The 27414-nt window shown below is 40.6% G+C and overlaps 2 protein-coding genes across 2 annotated transcripts in view; both read left to right on the top strand.

Annotated features, from left to right (window-relative positions):
- Window positions 1–8205, top strand: part of ERCC6 (ERCC excision repair 6, chromatin remodeling factor) — a 44231-nt gene extending 36026 nt beyond the window's left edge. Inside the window, exons 14-21 of the mRNA XM_065746188.1 lie at window positions 528–638; window positions 1052–1171; window positions 2181–2275; window positions 4038–4183; window positions 4283–4984; window positions 5504–5705; window positions 6044–6122; window positions 6490–8205. Coding sequence (XP_065602260.1) covers window positions 528–638; window positions 1052–1171; window positions 2181–2275; window positions 4038–4183; window positions 4283–4984; window positions 5504–5705; window positions 6044–6122; window positions 6490–6918 — 1884 coding nt within the window. The 3' untranslated portion in view covers window positions 6919–8205. The remainder of the gene's footprint in view (window positions 1–527; window positions 639–1051; window positions 1172–2180; window positions 2276–4037; window positions 4184–4282; window positions 4985–5503; window positions 5706–6043; window positions 6123–6489) is intronic.
- An 8307-nt stretch (window positions 8206–16512) lies between these two features.
- Window positions 16513–21383, top strand: LOC136055058 (bone morphogenetic protein 2-like). Its single transcript, XM_065746665.1, has 5 exons — window positions 16513–16819; window positions 16897–17036; window positions 17777–17893; window positions 19092–19293; window positions 20965–21383. Exons 1-5 carry the CDS (start codon window positions 16513–16515, stop codon window positions 21381–21383), a joined length of 1185 nt encoding a protein of 394 aa, XP_065602737.1.
- The last annotated feature ends 6031 nt before the right edge of the window (window positions 21384–27414 follow it).

Here is a 27414-nt window from a genome sequence, read left to right as displayed (position 1 = left end):
TTGAATATACTGAGTAGGAGCTTGGATCAGTTGTAACTGAACTGTACCGGGCTGAGGTAGGGGTGAGGTATCTACTGCCCCTTCTGCATAATTTCAGGATTGAACTGGTAGTCAGTTAACATCTAATCCTGAGAACTGTGTGCTTTGGGACAATGGCACAGCCAGTGACCTTCTTTCATTTTCTCTGTATATTCATGATTTTGTCTTCTGTGGATTTCCTGGGGTGCTGAACTACAGGTAGGTTAAATTCACTTCAGATCACTGGTCATGGTTTCCCACGCCAACATTCCAGTCCACAAACCCACGCCCACAAACATTCCAGTCTTGCATTCAGCAGTGACATAACTACTCTTTAGTTTACTTCAATTACATAAGTTGATGAGTTTTCTGCTAACTTAAGATTCACAAGTTTTCTTTTTTGTTTGTTTGAGTGTTATTCATTTAGTACCAGAAACTCTCACTAAACAAGCTCAGTTGCTTGATTACTCTTCATATCTGGATTTCATTATTTTTTTTTTCCACAAAAGATGCTGCAGATCCTTGAAGTCTTTGTGAGAGACAGAAACTATTCCTACCTCAGAATGGATGGCACTACAACAATAGCATCCAGACAACCCCTTATAACAAGATATAATGAGGTGAGATGTTTGATCCCTGTGTGCTAACACCTATTATTGAGCTTAGCCTGAATTACTGATACTCGTTTTTTATTCGTTTTTAAATACTTCACATTTGGGAAGTTCAGTCAAGTGAAACCACTGTCTTAGTGTGAGAGGGAAGATGTCATCAATTTCTTTTTATTCAAATTTTCTGCTAATTAAAAAAGAAACATTTGAAAAAGGAAAAGTAAGTTTATTGGGCAACGATAAAGGAAATATAGATCAAACTACTTGTATTTGTCAAAAGGGATATTAGGTAAACAAGGAAGTTTATTCCTCCTCTTGGCTGTCTTTCAATCTTTGCAAATAATAATAAAAGAATGCAGGAAATAACAAAAATGATCTTCTACTTGGATAATTCTTCTTTTACTAGGTTCTTTTTTGTGTTGCAGGACAAATCCATATTTATTTTTCTTCTGACAACTCGTGTGGGTGGTATTGGAGTTAACTTGACTGGTGCTGACCGGGTTATTATTTATGATCCAGACTGGAATCCCAGTACAGACACACAGGTGAGTTTGGTTCACTGCATTCTATTCAACAGCTACATTCAAGTAGATCCGAAGATAAATGAGATCTTCCTCAAGCAGTGGTAAAGCACTATGTTGCTCTTCCCTAAGTTGTTGTTGCCAGTGGTGGTCAATTAGGGGACAGTTCCACATCATGATTGCTCTTTTGGAAAGGCTATTATAAGTGGTTCCCACCACATCCCCTTTATGTTGTTACATCTTACCACTCTTCAATACTGTGAACTCATATAATCAGTGTAGCAAAACAAACAGTTGAAATGGCCTGGTTTGTTTTTTTTTTTCCTAAAAAATAAACATGCTAGATGTTTTGCAAGGAAGAATGCAGCTGTTCAGCCATTGAACAGACATGACTGTTTATGGTGGCAATACAGAGTAAAAAAAGGAGAAAAATTTTGCTGAAGTTGACTTTATCACTAGTCCTATGTAGCTATGTCTTTAGGAGAAGCTGCTTTTAATGATGAGGCTCTGGGTTACCAGATCCCTTAACAGTATTTGGGGCTTACATGTTTGAGCAGAATAAATTATTTGTGATGGAAAGAAACCCTGAATAGCACTGAGATCTGCAAATATGCAGACCTAGCGAGGTCTGTTTTTAGTGGTTGCTTCAAGAGCTTTTTGGGAAAGCTTTTAGTATAGAAAAAGGAGAAAAATTCCAAGGAAAATTTTATATTAAAGATTACTTCTGAAATAACTTCATTTTAGAACAAGCCTATGTAAAGTATTTACCTTAGGTGTGTGTTCTGATTTTTAAGTTAATGATTTCTTTAAATTTTGCATAGGTTTCTTGTTACAGTTGGATTCTTATCTTTCTACATACTTAAACTTTGTAATTGTTTTCCTCTTCTTCTGAATTAGTTGTCCTAATGCTGTAGAAATACTATAGCTACTTGATCTGTTTGTTAAATGTCCAAACTGGTTTGATAAGCTGCTGTTAATAGCTCCCTGTCAAACACATCTAGGTATGATGGTAACCAAACCTTTTGTGTTTCAGGCTCGTGAACGTGCTTGGAGAATAGGTCAAAAGAAACAAGTGACTGTGTACAGACTTCTCACTGCAGGTACTATTGAAGAGAAGATATACCACAGGTCAGTCAGGATTCCTTGGAAGCAGACTTATGCTGAAGAAAATGTTTGCAGCAAATCTGAGACTTTGTACCAGTGACACACCTGTGTATGTGTTCATGTGGAGTGTAACCCCCTGCCTTTACCATGGCAGACGTGTAGCTCTAGCTCTAAGACCCCACATGCTAAACATACTTCTACTTGTTTTAGCAACTGTGTCCAGCATAGGAAGAATTCACTGTAAGGGGAAGTTTGAGCCTTAGCATAGGAAGTGGACTGCTTATTCAGAAGCTGACGCTTGACAAGTCTGAGGTGCAATTTGAAATCAACATGTGGGTTTTTTATCCTTAGAATATTTAAAGATAAATGATGTATGTACTTATATTTGCTGTGCTTCAAGTCTGATTTGATTTTATTCCCAAATTGTTCCAAAATGCACGAATTAAATCCCAAGAGCTGCCAGTCATATTCATGCTATTTATTCCAAAATGTAGCTGAAGTCTTAAATTGCTTGCATTTCTGAACAACAAAATCTTTTTGTTTGCTTTCCCATTCAGATTACTCAGTAGTTAGCTTCACTCACATGAGTTACTACTGAAAAGATGCATGGGAATCCTCTTGCTAGGTATTGCTGTTCAGAACAAGAATATCCTCTTTGAAAATGCAGATGAATGAATGGAAAGCTCTAAATAATGAAATACCAGCACTCTACTGAGTGTGTTTTTTAATCTCTGCTTTACCACATTGATACAAAGCATCCGCTGTTGGTTGGCTTGCATCCCTCTGGCATGCATCTGTTTGAACAACAGTGACCACATCAAGGAAGTGGGCTCTAAGGGTCAGGACAGCTGTCAGAAATTCGTTTTATTTCCAGAACAGTGCAATAGACTTCATGCTTTAAGCAAGTTGTCTTTTCTTCTTGCATTATGTTTTCCTCTGTGCAAATATGTGATCATCCTGTGCAGGAAAGTGTGAAGCTCAGTTAATTTTTTATAACTTCAAAAGTCTACTGATGTGTGCTCTGCAGTACCCGATGCTCTTGTTTGAATGTGGTTTTGACATTTGGATTTAAAAACACTGTCCTTGCTTAATACCAGCAGAGCCAAAATGATGATGGTAATTCTTCTTGAGAACTGATTCCCATATCTATTTGGGATGTATTTTTAATAATATATTTAAATAATATATTTAATATTTAATAATAATGCTTATGGCAATCAAAAATTGTTTATAAATGTGGCATAAAAGTAGATCTTATACTAGCAGACTTTCTTCCTCTCAAACCCAATTCTGTTTTCTCTTTTCACTTGTTGTCATCTAGTCCTCACCATTAGACTGTGAGCTACCATGCTGCCTTTGATTATTTCAGCTGTTAAAAATGACATTTTAACATGATCTTGTTTTTCATTTAAACAACTTTCTGATTGTTATATATGTGAGATTTTCAATTTTAATGGACAAAAAAACCCTAGCTGTGAAGTTATTTATTGCTTAGTTAACAGATGCCTCACAGGACATTTCAAGATGGTGGTTACCTGTTGTGTTATGAGACTGTTGCAAAACAGTAAATCCCCATGTTTTAACAATTTAGTTGGTTGTTTGAAAGTTACTAACTCAAGATTGTCTTTTGGAAACTAGCATCATCTTCCCACTGTTTAATCATTCCGCGGAGTAACATTTGTGTTTATACAGTTTTCTGTTTAAGTACTGTAGTCAGTACTTAAACATAGCTAGACATTGTTTCCTGCATAAATTATTCGTTGTTTGTTTGGTTGGTTTGTTTTAGACAAATCTTCAAGCAGTTTTTAACAAACAGAGTGCTGAAAGACCCTAAGCAAAGGCGCTTTTTCAAATCCAATGACCTTTATGAGCTATTCACTCTGAGCAGCCCAGGTGTGTCTCAGGGGACAGAAACAAGTGCAATATTTGCAGGTACGCTTTGATTTTCCTAATATTTTTAATAGTAAAAAAAAATGTTTGAAGTGTTAATAAACAAAAAATAAATTTGTCCTAATTTTATTCATCCCTTAGGTACTGGTTCAGATGTTCAAGTCCCTAAACACCAGTTGAAACAGAAACTCGAAAGGCCAGCTGATGATGACACTTTGAAAGGTGATCTCCATCCACAAAAAAGCAGCTCACCAAAGTACAGCAAGTCATCTAGTTCCCACTTAACCAGCTACATGGCAAATTCTCCTGAAGCAATAGAGACAAGCAAGGAAGTCAAAGGAAATTTGGAAACTTTTGATCAAAATAGCTATGCAAAAGATAATGCACATATAAATTCAGTGACTAAAAGCAAGCAGGAAAGCTTGGAAAGAGCTGACAGATCTCTGTTCCAGTCATTGCCAGGTGATCCAGAGTCTTCAGAGAACACCGTGGTGACTGAGGAAGAACATGAAGTAGCTAATGAAAACACGGAGGGAGATTTTCGCCTTCTGTGTGGTGCAGCTGGCTCTCAGGGAAAGCAGGCTGATAAAACAGAAGGTGGGCAATTGGATAATAATCATTATAAATGTACCTCAAAAACAAAGCACAGAGTGGATATGCTATCACATGACAGCCACAAGGAGAGGTCTAAGAAGAAGCATCACAAGGATGCCAAGTTTGAAGGGGAGCGTATTCCTCACCTAGTGAAACAAAAGCACTACAGGAAGGAGAACAGTGAGGAGCAGGAGTTAGACCCAAAGAAAAATGATGATTATGTCTTGGAGAAACTCTTCAAGAAAACAGGTAATTTTTGATATTTAATTTATTCAATGGTGACAGGCTATTTAAACAGATCTATACAAAGCTTATGCACATGAGAGAGCAGTTTATCTAGGCCGTCACTGTCATGTGTTAAAATGTCCGTTGCTGAGGTAGGAATGTGCTTGTTGCCTTCCAGAAACTCCTTTGGATATGGACATAATACAGTGTTTCTTCTGGAAATAAATATGTAACCAACCTTCATTTAGGCAAGCCTTCCACTTCTGTTTGTCCTGACCATAACAACAGAAATGATCAATTTAACCACATAATTGCTAAGTCTTTTGTGAATAATGACCTCATCTGCACACCAAAAGTGGTTTACTGTCAAATTGATTGCTCAACTGATAGAAGGGGGATCTCTTACTAGAAATGACTGTACTGAAGTGCTGAATGTAATCGATCTGAAAAAAAATAAAATAAAGATTGAAGTGTTCATTTAAGATTAACATTTCAATTAACAGGTGTCCTCCTTCAACTTTTCCTGTGTGCTCTGTTCACTAGGGGTACACAGTGTAATGAAGCACGATGTCATTATGGAAGCTTCCAGTGCAGATTATGTGCTGGTAGAAGCAGAAGCAAACAGAGTGGCCCAGGATGCACTAAAAGCCTTAAAAGTCTCTCGACAGCGATGCTTAGGAGCTGCCTCTGGTGTGCCCACCTGGACAGGCATGAGTGGACTTTCAGGTGCACCTTCAGGAGTAAAGTATGTTCATTTCTCACACTGCTTATCCAAAAATAGAAGAGTCCCTTAGAATAATGTGGATTATTTCTTTTTGCACCCAGTATTTGTAGTAACATGTATCATTTTTCATTTGTTTCAATGTGATTTTAATATGATTTAATAAGACAAAATGGCATTTTTTGAGGCTAGAAAGTAATCCATTCTAAAGTATAAAAAAGCATTGCTGTTTCACAGTTCAGGAGAGAGGTTAGTAGAGCACTCTTGAGAATCCTACAATGCAAACCCAATCATTGGCTTTGGCAAAAATATCCTAATTTTGTGAGAGATTTCTTATGGAGTTAATTCTTTCGCATGTTTAGGAGTCGGTTTGGTCAAAAAAGAAACCCTATGCTGCTTTCTTCTCATTCCACTTGTGCATCACCCGGGAAAAAGTGCAAGGTAAGAGAGGCAAACTAGTGTTTATCTTTTAATAGCTTATATACATATATATATTAAAATGTTCTGACTTATACTGATCTATACTCTCATATCTATTCTTCATATGACTATGTAGGCTTCCAGAATTTTCAGTCACCCAAGAGTTTTTCATTTTTTGAAATAGCATCTTGTCTAATCAGATACAGCTAACTACAGTGTGCTCTGCTTGTCTGTCTCAAGATCAGCTATGCTTTTCTTTCACTTCCAAAGTTTATTACAAATGTTCAGCTCCTTGTGCTCAGATGTTAGTTAAGTCTAAACAGCAAGCAGATTTTGTTAAACAGATTCTGTGGATCTTGAAATACATAGTCTGTGTGTTTACTTGTAGGATGCAGATGCATTAAAGAAAGAAAATGTGAAGAATAGTTCGATGCACTTTGATGGAAAATCGGAAACTGGAGATACGTCATCTGCTGTATTAGATTCTTCATCCTTATTAGCTAAGATGAGGGCAAGAAACCACCTTATTTTACCACAACGGACGGGGAATGAGGGAGGTGAGAATCTTCACCAAGCGCCCACTTCAGCCCCAGGTTCAACAGAATATGATGAATTGCTGGTGAATGTGCGGAACTTCATAGCGTTCCAGGCCCGCGTGGACGGTGAAGCTAGTACTCAGGAAATCCTGCAGGAATTTGAGTCCAGGCTGCCTGCAGCACAGTCATGTGTCTTTAGAGAACTTCTTCGCAATCTCTGCACCTTTCATAGGAACCCAAATGGTGAAGGTGTGTGGAGACTGAAGCCAGAATTCCGCTGACCTCTGTCAAGAGAAGGCACCTCTCGGCCAGTACTCTGCTGTCAAAGACTTACTGTTCATCTTTTGAAAGAGAAATTTGTGTTCATGATTTATTAAATGACTTGAGCAAGCAGTGATGCAGCACTCATTGCAGGCTTTGTGCTGGCTTCATTTCCAGTTTAAGTTATTTATATGAAAGTGCTACCTACCTCATAGGTGAAGCAATACAAAATATCACCTTTTCTTTAGAAGAAATGATGGGATGAAGAATGCGTGCTGACTTTTTACTTCAGTAAGAGCCATGGATGTTGCTGTGGGCATTTATTTGATTTCTGTGAAATTCCAAGAACTTTTCTCAGTTTTCTGTATGTTACTTAAGTGGTCACTGGGCACACAGTGTAACATCGAGAGAAAAGATTGTGATCAGCATGAGAGGTTCACTTGTACTGACAAGAGTATTGAAATCATTAAGAGGCTTTCATTAGTAATAAGAATTTGCTTTTAATGTTGCTGCTTTCATTGTTGCTAGCATCTAACAAATGCAGTGTGACTTACATTACTACTTACCATGAAAAATAGTCTATTCCCACAGAGGTTGAATCACAAAAATAAGAAGCCTGACAGTTGATATTCATGGAAAAGTGTTAGGAATTTACCCCATAATCAGTGATTCAGTCGTAGTCCTATACACCACTGTCAACTGCTCAGCATGGTATTTCTTACCAGTGAGATAACAGTAACCATTGTGTTTGTCACAGGCTGTGGACTGGTAATTGAGATCCCATTATGGTGTAAGTCTCACTGTTATTGATCTCTATTAGAAAATTCTTCATTTCCCTGTTAGCACATAATCTTTTGTGAGGATCAAGGTTGTCAGAGGGGGAGTGACTTTACTGTATTTTTTCTGATTATAATCACTCGTGTTCATACAGTCATAATATGATGTGTAACTTCTGCATATGCTTCTGCCTGTTCCACAGATAGATAGATAAGAGAATCTCAGTCTTCCTGCCAGTCAGATAAATTCTAATACCTGTTTTCTTCCAAGAACGGAGAATCTGATTAATTGTAACAAACCCAAGTACTATGTTAAATTGCTGATGTGTTAAATAAAGAAATTGGGGTGGTGGGGGAAGGGGGGAACGGTTAGGTAGTGAGAGGAAAATGACAGTCTTGCACATCTTCACAGCAACATTAAATTACTGCATGACTTAAAGTAGGAACAGTTAGATGTGCCTAATATCCTCCCTGATGCTAAGCTGTCAAGGAAAGGGAGATCTGAGTTACTTCTGTTTCGTTTTTTGTTTTGTTGTTGTTATTATTTTGTTTTCATTTCAAGTACAAACACTGAAAGGTGAATGGTGAAGCAAGAATACAAACTGGGTTACTTTATGCTAAAGAAAAGTAGTCTTTAAGATACTTCGGATGGCTTTTCCTTCTGTTTTTATTCTGTACAGAAGGATCTGCAGATATTCACAAGAAGTGGTGTTTCACTGTTTCAATAACCAGTTAGTCAGCTTCTCACAGATTGGGACTGGAGAGGACAGACCATTGAAGAATCTCCTTTTCTTCCTCATGATATTTGAAGGTGGGCCTGTTGCACCTTTTCCTGACACCTTTTTCTGATACCATTATATTTATATACTCTTTTTCCAGAGAGAAGTAAAACCAAGAATCTAGGTTGCAATTGCAAAAACACCTAGAAAATTGTAGATCTGTTGATATGACTTAAAATGGATCAGTGAAAGAATTAATGTAATCTTGCTGTTCTCTCCAAAGCTATAGAGGATTTCAGTTGGGTATCATCCCAACATGCACCCCTGTCCATGCTCCAGGAGCAATCCAGGAAGTCATGATCAGCGAAGCTGCTGTTGTCACCTTAGCTACCAGTTCTGGTATCCTGTTTTATGTACTACTTCCAGTCTTGAAGACATTGTTCCTATACTAAGGAATGTTTGGAGCTTCTTACTGATGATCTATTGATGTAAATGGAACTTCATGTGCTTTTATAAATCCTTGGCTTTTGTGGACTTATTAAAAAATTAGAAACGAAAGTCTGTTCTAGAAGTCTTCCTGAGCTGGGGGGAGGATGGAGTGGGGAAGCCATCTTTTCCTGTGTAGTGTGGCTACATGATTCTAATTATCTTTAAGAACGAGTCTGGTTTTCATACAGCTTCAAATGATGTGCCCTAGCAGCTAGGTTTTTCCAGTACAAGTGGATATTTAAAAGACAGAATGAATATACAAGGATATTTTGAAGTATTTCATCTCAAAAACACGTGTGAGATTGTCTACAGACTGACTTATAGGTGAAAGTTGTTCTGGAATGGCTGAGACATTTGTCAGTAACAGAGTTATTTAAGAATAATACTATTCTTATTCCAGATTAGATGCTGTATCTGAGCTTTTTGTTTTTCTTTACCTGTGTGAAATCACTTCATATCACTGAAGAAGATATGAAGCGGTTCCTGACTAATGATTATGCACTCAGATGCATTTGCCTTCGGATAGTTAATAGGTATGTAATATTGTCACAAGCTTTTATTTTACTCTTCCATTTTGCAAGTATCCAGTGCTGCAGTGTGTGGTGGTTACTTCGTGTATGATTACAAAAATCACTCTGTGTGCAATGCTACTATCTTACAATTTTTCTTACCTCATCAGGAAGTTGAAAAGATCAAAATACAGATGTTAATTTAGTAGTCATCAAGTTAAATCTCATTAAGGAAAGTCATTTCAGCATGAAACAATAGAGTCCTTAAATAGACCAAAAAAAAAAATTGGTTCTTGTTTCACACTGTAAATATTTGGAAGGCAGCTTTAGCATTGGTTAGTAAGGTGCTTTATTCCCTTTTCCCATCCTTTTCTTGTTTTATATTCTTCCAAGCATTTATTCTCTGTTCATCCTTTTGCTGAACACTTGATTACGTTGATGTATGAAACTTCAGTGAAAGAATTAAATTCTGACCTACAGGTTCTGCTGCAGGTGGTTGACTCTTCTGAACCATTATACCCCAGCACAAAAGAAATGTTAGCAGGTCACTGAATGGACAGATAGGATAGAAACAGTGAATTACAATCATGGAAGATATTTTTAAATCCATAAATGAGTGCTCTGTCTCGGCCTCTTTTCAGTGGAGTGTATAATGTGAAGAACTGAGTCTACTACAGCTAATAAATGTCATCCTTGCAAGTAAAGCGGTACAGAATTGGGCTGTTAAATTTGGAAGTCTTGGCTTCAGGTGACATCCAGCCATACCCATTTGTACACAAGTGACATGCTCTGCTTTTGATTGCTGCTTTTGATTCCAAAATTGCTACAGATTTTGACTGTCTTGCTGGTAGTGCAATCTCTGTCCCTCAAAAAGCTGCAGCAGGAGGGCCCTGGTTTTCCAAAGGACTTTGCAGAATTTTTGTTGTTTATAAAACCCTTTCTCTGAGCCACTCAAAGTCTCAAAGACTGAATTTTCCACCTCTGATATTGATGGGCTGATTGCCATTCCTCAAGGACCTCACCTTCTGACATTGGCCATCATCAGGGCTAAAATGCGTTATCATCTGGAATCCTGTGTGTATGTGATTGAAATCGTCGCTGAATGTTAGTCTTTCTCCAATTTCAGTGTGCTTATTGATCTTGCTGAATGGACAGGACGAATACAGGTGAGTTGCATTCTTGAAAAGTGCCTATTACACAGGTAGACAGATCGGTCTTGTGGGATCTGTTTTTGGCCTGAACTCCAAATGCTGTTCGGGACACATTTATCAAAAATCAAGGAGATGGGGAAGGCAGTGAAGACATCTTCACGCCTCGATTTCCTATTCTTGATAATTACAGCATAGGTAAAGCTAGATATTAAGTGTTCTTTGTCATAATGATATTAGTATGCAATTAAATCTGGGTCTCTTTCCTCGTGTCCCCATTAGCTCAGTTTGATAGTGTATGAAATCCCCCCCATCACTAGTGTGTAGGGAAAACTTTTAAGATAGAAAGTGTCTGGCAGTTGCTAAGAGTCAGCAGACTCATCCTGGTTTGGTAAACCAGGATGTTATTGAGTAACTGAAAATAAGAGGGGACTCCTCATAACAGCATCGGTGTGGCAGGAGAGAATTCTCTAGTATATTTTAAAATATATTAAAATGTTTGGAGGGAAGAGACACGTTAAAAGTCATGCTTCATCAGGAAAAAAGACATCTAGGAAGGCATCACGTAAGTAGAAAAAGCAGTGTGATAGTTACTGCTGCAGGGTGGGTTCTTCAGGGAGAGCTGTCACTGAGAAGCAGCATTCAAGTAATTCATTTGAAATTCACTTGACAAACTTATCTTAAAGAAAACAGCTCAACTAATGCTTTTGTTTTCAAAACGGTGACAATTTTTTCCAGCATCAAATAATGTTATCTTTAAGATAAGGAACCGGGTAGAAGAATAATGAAATTGGTGGGCTAATTACCTGGCTTGCATCTCTTTTGCATACTGCTGTGTTTCCAGTGACAAATATTAGCAATACTGGTCTAAGCAGTTTTCTCTCTTGGATAGAGAAGGTGTTGAGGAACAGATATACAAAGGCTGCTCTGAAAGTAATGCCTCCTATTTTATTATGTTGGCCCATTGTGTCAGGCAGACGTGGATGTATGACAGTGGAGGTTGAACTATTATGGTTTGTCACCATGGCAGCAGAGGGGCAGTCTGACAAAATGGTGTCTATGTCAAAGTGCATATGAAGCAAAGGTTTATCACTGAATTCCTCCATGCAGAAAAAAAATGCATCCACTGACACCCACTGATGCTTACTGAATGTTTATGGAGACTAAGCAGTGGATGGGAGCACAGTGAGGCGATGGTGACAGTGACTTGAAAGACAAATCATGTTAAGGACAGCCATGTGCAGTTTTCACACCATGAAACAAAATGTGTCTTGATCAGCTTGTCTGCACGAATCAGTGGATTACAACCAGCAAACTGTGTATGGAGTTGGATATTGGCTTCAATAGGTTGGAAATGGTGGTGGCAACACTGGAATATTGCAGTTTGTTCCAGGTGTGTCCCACAAGCGCTCATACAGGAACAGAAAGAACAACGTATGCAAATTTGTCAGAATCTATTGAACAAAATGTGGATTCCTCATCTGTTTTTTGGGATAGGAAAGGGGTGATCTTTCTGGATTTCCTGGAGCCTGGGTAATCAACTCTGACCACTACATTGCGACGCTGACTAAGCTAAAGGCTCAAACTTCCTGAGTCTGGCTAGAGGAGATCTCTTCTACACAACAACACCAGATTCCCACACCAGTTTGAAGTCCGTGCAACACATTGCCAGTCTTGGCTAGACCGCACCAGCACACTCGCTCTATAGTTTGGATTTGTCCCCTTCTGATCTCCATCTGTTCAGGACAATGAAAGATGGATTACATGGGCTACATTTTCCTAGTAACAACATTGTCATGGCAGCTGTGAAACAATGGGTCTCACCTCCCCTGGTGCAGATTGTTAGAGCTCAGCTTGCAGGCTCTTTGTTCAGCACTGGTGAAAACACATAGTTAATAGTGGTGACTATGTTGAAAAAGTGATTCACAGCTGAGAATCTGCATTATCAAATGGTGCTATTGTACTCTTTGTATCTGTTGTAGTTTCCATGGAAATGAATAGGAGATGTTACTTTTGGAGTAACCTATGTATATCAGTGGTTCATTGAGAAGAAAGATCTCGCGTGATGCAGTTCCTCTTGTGCTGGTTGTGGCTGTGCTTTCTTAGTTTATATATGAAGATAGTGAAGAGATTAGATCGTAAGAGACCCTGTAGAAACTTTATCAGTACTTGGCCAATCAATGAATTAAACCATCAGGAAAAAATAGGAATTAATAAAGTTAGGCAATGTAGTCACTGAGATGGTTTAAAATGTGGCATAATTATTTGGTTTTGTAGGAGCAGGGAGATCTGAATTCTGCTATAAGCTGCTCAGAGACTTTGCGTGAGATACTTTATTGCCTTCTTTTTTGCCATCTGTCTGATGCAGTCTTCAGGGGGAAAAGGCAAGAAAATCTTGCACGTTTTGGAAATGCTTCAGAAAATGATTGCAGAGTACTAAGAATCCTAGCTGGAAAAAAAAAAAACAAAGATAATATGGCATCTTCTTGTCTAGATCATGAATTCAGCAATTGCAGTTTACACAAAACTATCAAACAAAATGCTGACAGTCCAGTTTTTGAAGGGCTTGAGTAGGGCACATGCCTTGGAGTCAGGAAGTGCTGGCAAGTCTGCACTTGGGAGTTTTCCCTCCCTTGGGAGAGATATTTATATATTAGATAAATGGTAAAACCTCTCTGCTACTTAAGGCCATTTATAATTTCTCTATTCCAACATTCAAGCTAAATGCTGAATGTACGCTTACTAACTCCGTGGCTCTCTCCATCTACCCACCCCTCATGGGATTGCTATTCTAGGCTCTGGGGTGATGTCAACATTCCTACTTCATGTGGTATTGCTGATGTGGTACCGTCCTGTTCCTTTAGCTAAGAATGAGAAGATAAAGCTTTCCTTAGTAATTCTTACCTTTTGTTGGTGACTCTGTTTTTGCTGCCTTTAATGCTAGAAGCAGAGAGAAATCTGATTCCTTTCATGCAAGAATTGTTCCTCTTCTTTTTAAAATGTTTCTAAGGCAGCTTCTGTGAAGTAAGTGAAACACCTTTGGTGTTTGTTTGTTTGTTTGTTTTTTTGTCCCTCCAGGCATAAGCCACAGTGAAGACTGCAGTGCATCATTCTGTGCCTAGCAAACAAGAAACAACTCTTTTATCCAGAAAGAAGAAATTTCTGTGGATCATCAAAACTGGAAATTATGGAACCTGGACAGAAAGATACAGAGAAGAGTTAGGCCACTATTCTGAGAAGGATGCAACTTCCAGCCTGCTCTGTTCACTAGTTTCAAGGGGTTTGTGCTAAAACGAAACAAATACTGACAAATTAAGGGAGAAGGGAAGTATAATGAGAGCTGAGCTCCTCATTCCTGAATGGCAGGGCTGACTATGCATTTAAGACCAAATATGTTAGGGCTCTGAAATACGCAACAAAGGCTCACAAGTAGACTTTGCTCTGCCAGCTAATGATGCAATGGGATAACCATGCTGTTTCAGTGTTGCTGCCCCATAATAACTGCTATGTGATCAGAGATGAGGTGGTGATAGGCCACAGAATAAATCCCGGTGTTCTTACCCATAAGCTATTCCTGAAAGCCAGGCAATTTTGAACTCTACCTCCAAGCTGTTTATCCACTCATCTGAGAGGGAGAAGGAAAAGCAATGCCAATGCTGAATCCTTTGGAGAATCCACCTATAATTTTATGTTGCTAACTGTGTATCGTAGTTCCCTATAGACGCCTTGCTTTTCCTAGGCTCCCAAAGCCACACTGCTAGTAACATGTAAATGGAGAGAATGTGCTATTTTGATGGTACAGAACAGGGAGGTTGAAGCCTTGCACTAATTGCAAACTAGAATGTAGTATCATCAGTGGAGCTATGACCAACTCCTGTATAAGGCTTACATAAGTGGTGAGTCATACATTCTTACGAAAGAATAAGGAGAGAGGCTTTCATTATGTTGTTTGCCTAATCAGAAATATGAAAATAAAAGAACACAGCACTCAGTGGGTTACGTTTGGCTAGCAGTAGGCTAGAATTTCTGCAGTTGCACTACTATGATTGAGGCATTTCATTGTTTGTGGTCCCAGCTTATATTAAACAGAGAGGATTTTTTCATAAATCTTTGCCTCTAGGGCAGAGTTAAGGTTGTTTGGGAACCCTAGCTATGCATTTCCAGACATTAATGTCTGGAAGCAGCACCAGGGGAGCAGAAATGGAGGTATATGCCTAGGGAGGATACTAGGAGTAAATGAAGAGGCCCAAGGGCAGGGTAGGGTTTGTAAGGATGAGCACGTAAAGAAGCATTAGAGTGGAAACTGAGCTTTTAGGATGACTGAAAAACAGTTCTTACTCATCTTCTTCCATGCTCTCAGGCAGGTAGTTGCAATGAGTATTACTTCAACCATCAACCACTGCTATTAGCTGTGAGCCAAGGTACCTACAACTCTTTGAAGACAACTGGAGAATTTTGAGGATTAAAGTTGGTTGCAGTTTTATGCGCACCAACAGTGCTCTTTAAACTGGTCTGATTAACTTCTCACTGCTTCTCCTTTCCTACATCAGTTCTCTGCACCTCATGTGGTGGAATGGATCAGCAAAGCAGCAATAATAACTGTCTTTTTTTTTTTTCCTCCAAACATTTGGCTGCTACAGCAACAGCTGAAGGCTGGAAGAAATGACAGTAGGAGGGAGTCTGAAGCTGAAGAGCCACTGCTAAGAGCCTTAGGATCCCCAGGCCCTGGAACATGTCCAGAGAAAGGCAGCAAAGCTGTGAAGGGTCTGGATCACAAGTGTTATGGGAGCAGCTGAGGGAACTGGGATTGTTCAGTTCAGAGGAGACCTCATTGCTCTCCACTGCTGCCTGAAAGGAGGCAGTAGTGAGGTGGGAGTCAGCCGTTTTTCCCAGGAACAGCAACAGGATGAGAGGTAATGCTCTCAACTTGAGAGTCAGGGGTGTTTCAGGTTGGATATTGGGAAAAACTTCTCTGAAACAGTGGTTGGTTGGTTACTGGAATGTGTTGTCCGGGGAGACCATCCCTGGAGGTGTCCAAGAAACATGTAGATGTGGTACTGAGGGGCATGGTTTCATGGGGAATGTTGGTGGTAGGTGGACAGTTGGGCTAGATGATCTTAGTGCTTTTTTACCACCTTAATGATTCTATATTTCTGCTTGAGAGCAGCGGAGCTGCTTGAATGATCCCAGTTCTATTTTTTCCTTTAAAAGGCTAACTTAGAGTGATTAACACAGCCACCATGTCTTTCTCCTATGGCCCACATGCAAATACTACTGTCCCCAGTAGTGCACATAAGCAGGAGTGGTGGGACATGTCTACCTACCCCATAACCTGCTTCCCTTTTCTGCCTGGAGAGGCTGCGGCCCATGTGGCACAAGCAGAACAGGCAGTGCAGCGTAGACCTTCAGCAATATAAAATTGCTCCTTTGAAGTCGACAGACTGCCTTGAAAATGACTAGTGGGCATGTTGCCTCAAGATTTCATGGTTGGTGGTTTATGTTGGAGGATGGAGAGAAAAATGCTGAAAGTTGAATTTAGTTTGCGTATCATTACACATATACCCCTTATGCTGAAGCTTGGCTGCTTTGAGAATCCTAGAATATCCTGAAGGGACACAGCAAGATCACTGAGTGCAACTCCTCTCGCTGCCCGGGGAGAGCAGAAGCCACGTCCCCAGCCAGCTAAGGGTCCAGGCCCGCACGCTCGTTTCTGCGTCTCTGCTGAGCCCTACAGGGTGGAGAAAGTTTCAGAGGCTCATCCTCATTCTTTGAGCACGGGTGGGAGCCTGGGGCCGAGCGGGGAGTGGAAAAGACCGCGCTCCCCGCAGTGCGCTCAGATGTTCGCGAGCCCCATTGAGCCTTGACGGGGCCTTAATGGCCCGGGTGAGGCGCGGCGACACAGCCCCGGGGCACAGCGGCCGTCAGAGCTGAGCGGAGAGCGGAGCCGCGAGGCCGAGACCCGGCGCCCCGGCCATGGCGGGCGGGAGGCCGTGGCTGCGTCTGCGTCTGACCCGGCTGCTGGGGCTGGCGTGGCTGCTGGGGCTGACGGAGCTCGCTGCCCTGCCCCTGGCCGCCGTGCCGCGGGACGAGGTGCAGGCGGCTGCGCTGCAGCGGCTGCGGGAGGTGTTCGACATCGAGGAGCTGCCCCCCGACGTGCTGCCCCGCAAAAAGCCGCCGCAGTTCATGGTGGATCTCTTCAACAAGGTGGCCGACGCCAACGGCATCACCCGCGCTCCCGGGCTGCTGGAGGGCGACGTGGTGCGCAGCTTCGAGGACCGAGGTGAGCCGGGGGCGGCGGGGGGCAGCGCTGCGGAGGGGCGGCGGGGGCAGCGGCGGCTAAAAGCCGCTCTCCCGCAGCTCCCGTGGAGCAGGACCGCTTCTTCTTCGACGTCAGCGCCATGGAGAGGGGCGAGCAGGTGCTGAAGGCCGAGCTGAGGGTGTTCAAGCTAAGGAGGAGGCGCGTGGCCAGGAGAGCCGATCCGCGGCACTTCTGCAAAGTAAGCGGGAAATAAACGGTCGGTTAAGTGCTTCCTTGTAGAATTGCTAATAATCCTGAAGGAAAACGAGGGAGGAATGGAGAGTGCGACCATTTATCACGTAAACCTGCTTTACTTCTATTTAATTAGCGTTTTCGCTGCAGAGCGGCACTTTGTTTGAGTCCACCATGCTCTGGCTGGCAGATACTGCCCATCCCTGAAGGTACCCTTCCCTTCAGACCCATCTCAAACCATGCCGGACTTCTCTGCTTTTTGAGATGTCTTGAAATTCGGTTGTGAATTTGACTGCTTGATTCGCTATTAATGTAAGGATGGCAAAATGGCAATCGTGCCCTGCACTGACTGTGACCTGTAACGAAGGCAGGGACAGAGGTTTTGCAAACCTGAGGGTAAAGGTACAGCGTACTGGAGGACTTTGGCAATATCAAAGGTTTGAAAGAGATGCTCAGGATAATAGCATAGTCCTGCATCTGAACTCACAGAATCATAGAATCGTTTAAGTTGGAAGGGACCCTTAAAGGTCATCTAGTCCAGCTCCCCTGCAATGAGCATCTCAAACACACCTACCAATACTCATTTTGCTGTTGAACCAGCTATAAACCAGTTTTTTTTTTTTGTTTTTTTCATCAGTTGGAGCAGTTTTCCAGTGAAGATGTGAAAAAAAAAATGCATATAATCTTGATCTTTCTCATTTTGATGGATGTCATTTCTTACTGCTCTGTTGTGTTGCTCTCTTCGAGGTGGAAGTGTATGAGCTCCTGGAGGGTGGAAGTAATCCACAAAAAAAAAATCTCATTGCGTCAAGATTGTTGTCTTTATACTCAGAAGGTTGGGAAGTGTTCAATGTCACACAGACGGTAAGCAGAGAGCTCTTGGCTTTCAATTTTAGCTCTAAATTTTCAGTTACAGAGATCTCAGCTGATAATTTGCCCTTATTTCTGGGTTCTCTGGAGGAGACACTGTAGGACAGAGCAGGGGGAAAACACTTCTCGCTGCACTCAAAAGTACACGTGGTTCTGCCTGAATTAACGAAGTGTTTATATGCTGCTGGCAGCACAGACCTGATAAGAACTAAGTAACCCAAGCCTAGACTGTAGGAGGGATGTCAGGCCAAATATGGCAGTGTGATTAAAGCACATTTGTCCTTAGGCCGTCAAAAAAGAAGTTGATTATGGGAGACGAGTAGGTTTTAATTCCTCTTTTTTTTTTTTCTTTTTTAATTCTAGTCAATTTTTTGGTAGATGAGATGTGCAGTGTACTTCAACGTTGTGTTTCTGGAATTTATAATGGTTAGAATGTTTTTCTTAACTTTGTACGTAGAATTCTGTATTTGCTGGTTGGAAGATTTGTGTTGTAGATATGCTTAAATTATATTAGTATTAGAATGACTTTCCTTAGCAAAAATACAAATGAGGTTTCAAATAGTTTCTGAGGCTTAAATCTGCTCTGGCAGTGTTTTTAGTTGCCTGAGCTTTATGATCAGATTGAACAATATGCTTGGATGATTGGTTGAGTTGTATCATGAGCCATAATAGCCTTCCTTGAGAATGGCCTGACCTTATTTAGTTAGACTGTAATTAGAACAATTAGAGAAAGTAAATTTGCCTGATTTCTTCAAATAAGCTAATTTCTTCAAATGCCACGTTTGCGTTAGATTTAAATGAGTTTTAATAGTATGGAAAGTCTGGAGAGTTCTTATTATTCTGTTATTAAGATTACTAGGAAAAATAAGGTTCTGTCTGAAGTCAGGGATGATTTATTTTATTGCCAATGTTAACTCTTAGGCTCATCTATTCACTAGTAAATTCTCCAAAAATTAATTATCTTCGTGTAAATGTAACTTCGGGGAAGGTGTGTGGTGCTTTTAAATGTTGAATTATTGGTTTAAATAATTAACTCAATTCAGTCTATACAGTTATCACAGTTCTGTGACTATATATATTTATACTCCTATATTGGCTGCCTATTCCGTTTTCCTAATATAAATTATGCTTAATCACAAGGCAGTAGAAAGATTATTGAAACAATATTTTCTTGTTTCATTTTCATTGCCAGGTTTCCAAGTGGGTCGGAAGCATTAACTCCAACCATGGCTTTTTGATAACTGCAACACATTTACTCAGCAATAGAATTGAACATGACCTGGTTGCATTTGCAAAGGGACAGGGCAATTTGCAGGAGAGTAGAAATGCTCTCCTTGTCCTCTTCACCAACAGTAATAAACGGAGATCTTCCAGCTTTGTACCTTCTTCTACAAGTAAGTTCACACAACAGTAACTCTATTTTAGAATATAAAAAAATCTGTTGCCTTCTGCTGCCTCACCCATGCAGTGTATGTTGCAGTTCTGCTTTGTCATTGACCAGAATTTCCTTGATAGCTCTTGGTTGTAGTTTGCCCAGCATGTAGAGCCACCTCTATTCAAGGAAGTTGTGTTTGCAGAAAATAATCATGAAGCCTAAGGGAAGCTTCATTTGTTTGGATTGTCTATGATTCTATAGAGAAATTGGAGTTTTCTTTCTTTTTTTCTTTTTTTCTTTTTTTAATTATTATTATTAACTTTATCTTTGTGGTGGTGTTCACACGGAAATTAGAATTTTCAGCTTAGGCTGAAAAAACTCAATGACCTGGAAAACTGTGAAAATGCTGGTAAAGCAAATGGAAGTAGTTATTAAGTGCAGTTTTCAAGAGTGGAAGAAGTTGTTAGATAAGCAATTTGAACCTCTTTGTCCTTGGCTTGTTTTTTGAACACCTATTTATCTTCAGTGACTAATTAGCATTGTTATTAATGGCTTTTTTTTTTTTTTCTCATCAAAGGCAACGCCCTTATCCCTTAAATTACAAAACATTAGTGCCTTACCTCTCCCACTGGTCCTCCAGTTAAATCAGCTAAGGCTGGATTTTGGAGCATGAGATAAATTCAGAGAGCCAAAGCTGGAAGGAGGAAGAAAGTTAATGGTTAGGGCTTGGAGGGTATTTTGGTAAATCATTACATTTTTATGTTAAAAAGGAATAATTAAGAACCAGTTGATAAAACTGATACAAATCAGAAACAAACAACTACTACTACAGTAATAACAATAATAATAATAATTAAAAAACAGAAACCGTCCTGTTCATTTTTTGTTATAAACAGAAAATTACTGTCGTGAAATCCTGCATCCCAATTTAACTAATATCAACCTTTATATGTGATACCCTGCCAGAATTGAGAAACTGATTCCTATTTCTGAGATCTACCTGTTGCTTGTGGTCAGAACAACAATCTGCAGAATTCTGCCTGTATACCAGTGGCTTTCAGCCTGTGTTCATGGATTTTGAGGTCTTCATTAATATTTATGAGTTCTCAGAGTATACACTGAGAAAGTAAAGGGGTTGTCAGTAAGCTTCATCCTCTAGCAGATTTTCTTAAACCCAGTTGTAATATTTTCATATCCAAAATTTGAAAAAAAATAAAATGAAATAAAAGATTACTACTTTTCAGGAAAGCACTCTGTTTCTAAGCGAATGGGTAGAGTTGCCGAGGGGAGAATACTGGAGAGAAGAAAAGGCTGTGGTCTCCACCCTCTGTTAGCACTTCATAGCATGTGTGATGTAGGAGTAGCCATACAAAGGTCATTGAAGTTATTCTGACCATAGTTAGCCCTGAAAAAGGCCTGTGGAGTTTGCAGAATGTAAAGCTTTTATGTTTCTGCTGAAATGGGGCCTTTTAGTCCATGTGGGGAAATACAGGCCTGGCAGATTTTGAAAAGTAACTGAAACGATGATTGACTACGTTCCTCTCCCAGTACTTCCATAGTTTGTGTCATTTTAAAATGTTGTTTGAAATCTTTAATGTACGTTTTTGAAACAGATTTTCTTGGAGAATATTGTACTTAAAGAAAAAATGACTTTCAGAAAGATTAACAAATAGCTTATTCTGTGAAACAGAGCTGAACCCTGCCAAAAATGATGCTTTATTACGTGTTCCTCGTGAAAGCAAGAGCAGGACACCTTGGGCTGCTGCAGTACCTTCTTCCAGAAGTCAGGTAACAGCATGCCATCGAAGAGAACTCTATGTTGACTTCCATGCTATTGGCTGGTCAGGGTGGATCATTTACCCAAGTGGATACAATGCATTTTACTGCAGAGGCTCCTGTGTTTTCCCCTTGGGGGAAAGTCAAAATGCAACAAACCACGCCACGGTTCAGTCTATAGTCCATACGCTTAAACTGTCTCAGGATGTCAGCACACCTTGCTGTGTTCCAGATGAACTGAAGTCCCTCAATCTTCTCTATTTTGATGACAAGGAGAACGTGGTTCTTAAAAATTACAAAGACATGGTGGCAACAAGGTGTGGTTGTCATTAACAGGACTTTTTTTGGTACATATTTGTCACATGCTTGGATTGAGTTTCCTATTTGCTATTGAAAATATCAAGGTAAATGGTATTTCAGATTATGGGTCAAGAGAACCAGAAGCTCACCTGTGTTTGAAATCCCCTTGCCATGACTGTGTGGAAAGGAGTTTAAGGCAGGTGTTCAAAGAGCCTTGGGTTTGTAATGGCTCTGCTAGCCTCTATAGAATGGTCTGTGCCTGCTATCAGGAGAAAACCACTAGGAACAGGAATGTATTAAGTGAAAGAGCCCAAAACATTAACTATGCACTCAAACAAGTGTCCTGTTTCATATGTTAAAGCTCTGGATATCCAAAGGAGTAACAGGCATGCTATCCCATAGGATATGGAAAACTCCCATTTAGATCATGGAGTCCAACCTCTGGCTCCACACAGGACCACCCAAAAGTCAGACGCTATGTCTGAGAGTGTTGTCTGAATGTTTTGTGAACTCCAGCAGCGAAGTGCTATGACTTTCCTGAGGAGCCTGTTCCAGTGCCTGACCACCTTCTCAGTGAAGAACCTTTTGACATCCAGCCTGACCATTGCCTGTCACAGCTTTATACCATTCCTTTGGCTCCTGCCGCTGAGAGGGGAGCTCAGCAGTGCCCTTCAGCACACCCTTATGAGGAAGGTGTAAGCCATGATAAGTTTTCCTCTCTTTCTTCTCTACTCTGGGCTGAACAAACCAAGGGATTTCATCTGTTCTTCAAATATCTTTCCCTCTAGACCCTTCACCATCTTTGCAGCCCTCCTTTGGACACTCTTCAGTAGTTCTGTGACCTTTTTGTACTGCAGTGTTCTAAACTGCGCACAGTACTCAAGGTGAAGCCACATCAATGCAGTGTAGAGCAGGGCAGTCACTGCTCCACCAGCTAGCAATGCTGTGCTTGCTGTACCCTAGGATCCTGCCTCAATCCTACATGAGGGTTCTGGTGTCTACTCATACTAGCCCATTCTACTCATACTACCTCATTCAGCTTTGAATGCACTTGATTCAATGAGGATGTGAATTCCTTAAGCAGAGCTTTGAGGAAGTGCTTGCCCAGAGCTGACCTCAGAGATCTCTTCTGAGTAATGCATAAACTGCGGATGGTAATGCACTTCTTCCCCTGTTCTGTCTGCAGTTTTACCAAATACAGAGACCACCTGATCAGTCCCTCTGGGACTTACTAGGCAGTGTAATGGAAAATGGAGCAATATACATCTGGGCATCAGCAAACTTGCCTTCTGGCTCAGTGCTGCACCTCTACAATGAAGGGTCAGCTGCTTGCCTTTTGTAAAACTATTTTCTTCCATGGTGTCCTGCTGTAGCTTTTAGGCTGTGTGGCAGCAGAGAGTGCCCTTGAGTATTTATTGTACAATGTTTGGGATGCAGCTCCCATAATTTAGTCAGAAAAAAAAATCCAAACTTTGGAGGTCTGTTAGAACATGCTGGATGCTGCCCTCGTCCTGTAGCTAAGGCAGGGCTGATGGAAGGCACTCGATGGTTCCCTTTCATTCTTCCTTGATCCATAGGATACAGACTTGGAGGGGACCCCTAGGTCTTTGAGACTTGCTATAACTTAATGTGGCAGCCACCCCATTGCAGTACCTTGATCAACTCATCGAGTTGTAACTTAAGCCTATTTAGGTTTCTTGTCTCCATTAATCCTCGAAGGAAGCTGACACATCGCAGAACTTGACATCTCCCTTCAGTAGAAACTTCATGAAGAATTTTTATTCCAATGAGAAATGTAAAAATTATATATATACATGTACATGTTTTTTTCTGTAAATACCAATGTAATTAAATGTGTTTTATTTAAATTTCAAACACTTCAAGTGTATTAACTTAATATGTAATACAAAACATTCCTTTTGAAATAAATATATTAATGTAACATTACTGTTTTCTTTCCATATTTGAGCTACCTTCCTAAAGTCATGAATCAAATACTTTGCCAAAAGAAGGAACATTCACAGTGGCTTCAGTAGACAATTAATCGAAGCCTCTGACTCCACGTCGGAGTATAATGGACAAGCAGAATAGATGCTGAGGTTCTATTCCTCCAAGTTGGGGGAAACAGTTTTGTGTTGAGGTTCCTGTATTTCCATCCAGATGACCACGGATTGAACTGCGTATGTGTGAGCTGTTCAGTGCAAGTATACAAGGACTCCAGCCCAGATTCAAGTTCCTGACCTGCAGTATGTGTCCAGTGTCAGAGGACAAATGTGTTTATCCTTTCTACACAACAACTCCTGATTGCCATGCTGATCATACCACTGCGCATTCAGAATTCCTATTCATATGTCCAAAATCTTCCTAGGTAAGATTTCTGTACAAGGTGGAAAAAAAGAAAGATGTGGTGGCAGGCTGGTGCTAGCTGCTGCATGAGCCACTCACAGCCACTGGATTCAGATCCACTGGCAAATGGACCTTGGAAGGAGAAAAAGGTCATTGTATCTCTTTACTAGGTTTATTGCCTACTTTGCTCTTTTGCATTGTTTCCCTTTCCCCACACAAATATCCGTGTCATTTTAAGCCCATAGGAACTACACCTTGGTTAGTCAGAGTCCAGTGAGTTGACTTCAGCTGATCTTATCTATGCTTGTTTCAGTAGGGGTGCTAAGAACTGAAGCCGTTGGTTTTCACTGCTGACTAATGCTGGGAGAAGGACTGCCTTTGAAACAGACTGGTGGAGGCAGCTTCTGCATACAGCATACTCCAGTCTTCTGTCCGTAACATGATGAATGGTTCTAGAAGCTTCACTGTGTATCAGCTGCATCTTTCACTGCTCAACTCAGATAATTATCCTTGTTCATTTGTTTCTTTGCTATTATTGTTTTAGATGCCAGGAAAAAAAAAAAGTTTATTTCCATTGAAAACTACGTAAAATTAAGAAGTAAAACTGAATATTAGTAAACACAGCACTACACCACAATAGGTGAAATGTGCACAGTCAAGCTAGGAGCACTCAGTAGTTTTGCACGCATTAAATTATTATTTTTTTTCTGCACCACTCAACATAGTCTCATTATGCCCCATTAAACCCTGATAATTAAAACAAAATATATTGGAATTGTTTATCCTGGACTTTGTAAGGAAATGAGGTTCATAATAATGCCAAGGGAAAAAATTTACACTGCACAAGAACTTGTAATTAGAATAACAATTAAGCATAAGTATGCTACTGTTTTTTGTTTTTGTTTTTTTTTAATACATATATATATAATGAAGACGCATTTTATTGTTATTAATTAATTTAAATAAATAAGAATTCCAGAATGAGGAATTCTACAATTTGGAGATTTGGTTTCAGCTGAACATGGCACATTTAGTTAGGATGACAAAAAGCAACAGCTATAGTTTTGAAGGAAATACAGACAGTCTTCAGAATGGATAATCTAGAAATGAACTGATGGCAGAAGACAGAGTTGTTATTTTGTGTTACACTGCAACTACGGTTAAGAAAGAGCAAGACTGGCAGCAAAAAACCCTGTGATAAGCACCGAGGATGCCACAGAGGATGGTCTGGATTTGGAACTAAAGAGGCTCAGGTAAGTGAGGTGCATGCAGTCCGTGTCACGCTGGTTATTGTGTGGTGGGAGAGCACAAAGCCTGACCCAGTCACCTCTGCAGCAGGATGTTAGTGGGCTCTGGGTATGCTGCAGGGAGAGCACAGATCCCTAAGATATCAGGTTCTGTGGCCTCTTTGTAGAACCGTTTGTCTTATAAGGGATTCCTGAGGTGCTTCTGTCATGAGACATAGAGGAAGTTGCTTCTTGGCACTGAAACTGTGGAAGTGCACTGGGGATGTCAGATGGCTGGTGAGGCAGAAGGGATTGGTCTAGGGGAACAGGTTGGGGATGACTCCCTTTGAGGGAGAAGGAGGTTGTAGCAAAGTGGGGGTCAGGTAACAGCAATAGGATTAGAGGTAATGACCTTAAGTTGCACCAAGGGAGGTTCAGGTTGGACATTAACAAAAAATTCTTCTCAGAAAGAGTGCTGATGCACTGGGACAGGCTGTCCAGGCAGGTGGTGGCGGTGGAGTTACTGTCCCTGGAGGGTGTTCAAGTGACATGTAGATGTAGCAGTGAGGGACATGGTTAGCAGGCATGGTGGGGATAAGTTAATGATTAGGCTAATTGATCTTAGTGCTCTTTTCCAACTCAGTGGTCTTGTGGCTCTACAATAACTGAAATGTGCCTAGCCCAAGGAAGCTGGAGCACAGCAGTGTTGAGAGCAGCTGGAAGGCTGGAAGGTTTCCCAAAGGATGTTGCTATTTATCTGTAACTGAGGCGGGGTGCTCCAGGCTAACCTGTGAACGTTCAGGGGATGCATTTCAATGGCCTCGTACACAAACATGTCACACCTAGGCCACTTTTTCCCTTCTGGTACTGAGTATAGCTCGCCTTCAAGGAGAACAGTTAGTAGGTGTGAACTGACCTGTGGTGAATGAGACAATTGTGCCTTACAGCAGCTAATTGCGCGTTTTCTTTCTTCCTACCGGGTTCGTTGCTAGAAGCCATTCAGAGAATAAGAGGGACTGCTAACTTCTTGTTGTCGCATGGATAAGTGCAGCTATAGATTCATGCAGATACTAACTGCCCTAATTCAGAGCTAGATTACAGCCCGTTTTCATTGTGGAAAACAAAAACTGAGTTTTACCTATAAGTGGGAAAATGACCCGTTTCTGAGAAACAATCGACCTTTAGCTGAAGCCATGATTTGGCGATGCTGTAAATCCAGACCGCGTGACACATCGGTGCTGTGGCATAAGTCCCAGTATATTGGTTCAGATCTGCTCCCAAAAATCTTGCATAGTTAACGTTGAGCTATCAGGTTAGACAGAATTATCAGGCAGCATAAAGCCAGTATCAATGGTTGCAGGTCAGCATAGGTTTTGTGCCACCCAGTTGTCCTGGAAGGAATCAGTTGTTCTCTCCCAAGACAAGACTTTGCACTTGTTCAACTCCACAAGGTGCTTGTATTCTATCATCTCAAATAACTTTGCATTTCCTAAATGTGATATGTAGTATTAGCACTGGGTTTTGACAGAGTTTTTCTGTTTGTTTGTTTGTTTGTTTTTAATTTTATATGATCTTGTTTAAAAAAATAATCTAAACCTCACATTTATTTTAATCCTGTGGCATTCCAAGTAAGCCCATTCGCATCTTACCGTGGGAATTTCACACAGGTGGACTTGATAATAGTCTGGATTGTGAAATCAAAGTGGTTGATTTATTTTCAAACAGTATTGTTCAATTATGCAACATATCGCTTTCTAGTTTTCTGATGGAAAATGTGTCAGTAAATAACTTGCATATACATACAGCTTCTGAGATATCTTGAGGACTCCTAGGGTTCTTTCACCTAGAATACAATAACATCTTTTTCCAAAATATCATTTAACAGTTATTGTTGCAATAAGTCTTTCTAACTCTCAAGGGTACATTTTGAGAGGTGCTGCATTTTCAGCCCTAATTTTGCAATCTGATAGTCTTAGAGCTGAACCGTAAGTCCAACTCACAGCTGATACCACCCTTGCAGTCATCAAGTGACGTTTCCAAACTGTCTAAAAAACCTCTGGAGCCCCACATCGGTGTGTGGACGGGAGTTTCATGCTGCACGCAGTTGCTTTATTCAGTTGCCCACCAGCTCCCTCCCCTGGAAGGTGCTGCAGCCCCGATGCTTTGTGCGTGGTCCACGGCCACCAAAGCTTCCCTCTGGTCCCTCTTATAAAATATTTCCAAGTTTTTGTTTTTTTTTTGAAGAAAATATCCGAAGGGTGTGTTTTCCTTCCTGCCTGCCTGAAACGGTGATAAGATCTGAATTTTAAAGTAAGAAATTGGAACAGAAGGCACAGGAAGTTTTGGAGGGATGAACTGGTAGTTGTGATTTAAGAGAAAGATAAGACTAATTAAACTAGAGTTGAAGGGTGACATGGATGGTGTCTTGAGTTGAATTTCTTTTAGAATGCTCTGCAAATCTGCCTCTACATTTTGCGTAGTCCTCCATTGCC

The sequence above is a fragment of the Cyrtonyx montezumae genome, unplaced genomic scaffold (genome assembly GCF_038088225.1).
Source record: "Cyrtonyx montezumae isolate F1298 unplaced genomic scaffold, pur_monq_1.0 scaffold_4, whole genome shotgun sequence".
Lineage (NCBI taxonomy): Eukaryota > Metazoa > Chordata > Aves > Galliformes > Odontophoridae > Cyrtonyx > Cyrtonyx montezumae.
The sequence above is the reverse complement of the archived record's forward strand: the minus strand, read 5'-3'. Positions and strand labels throughout refer to the sequence as shown.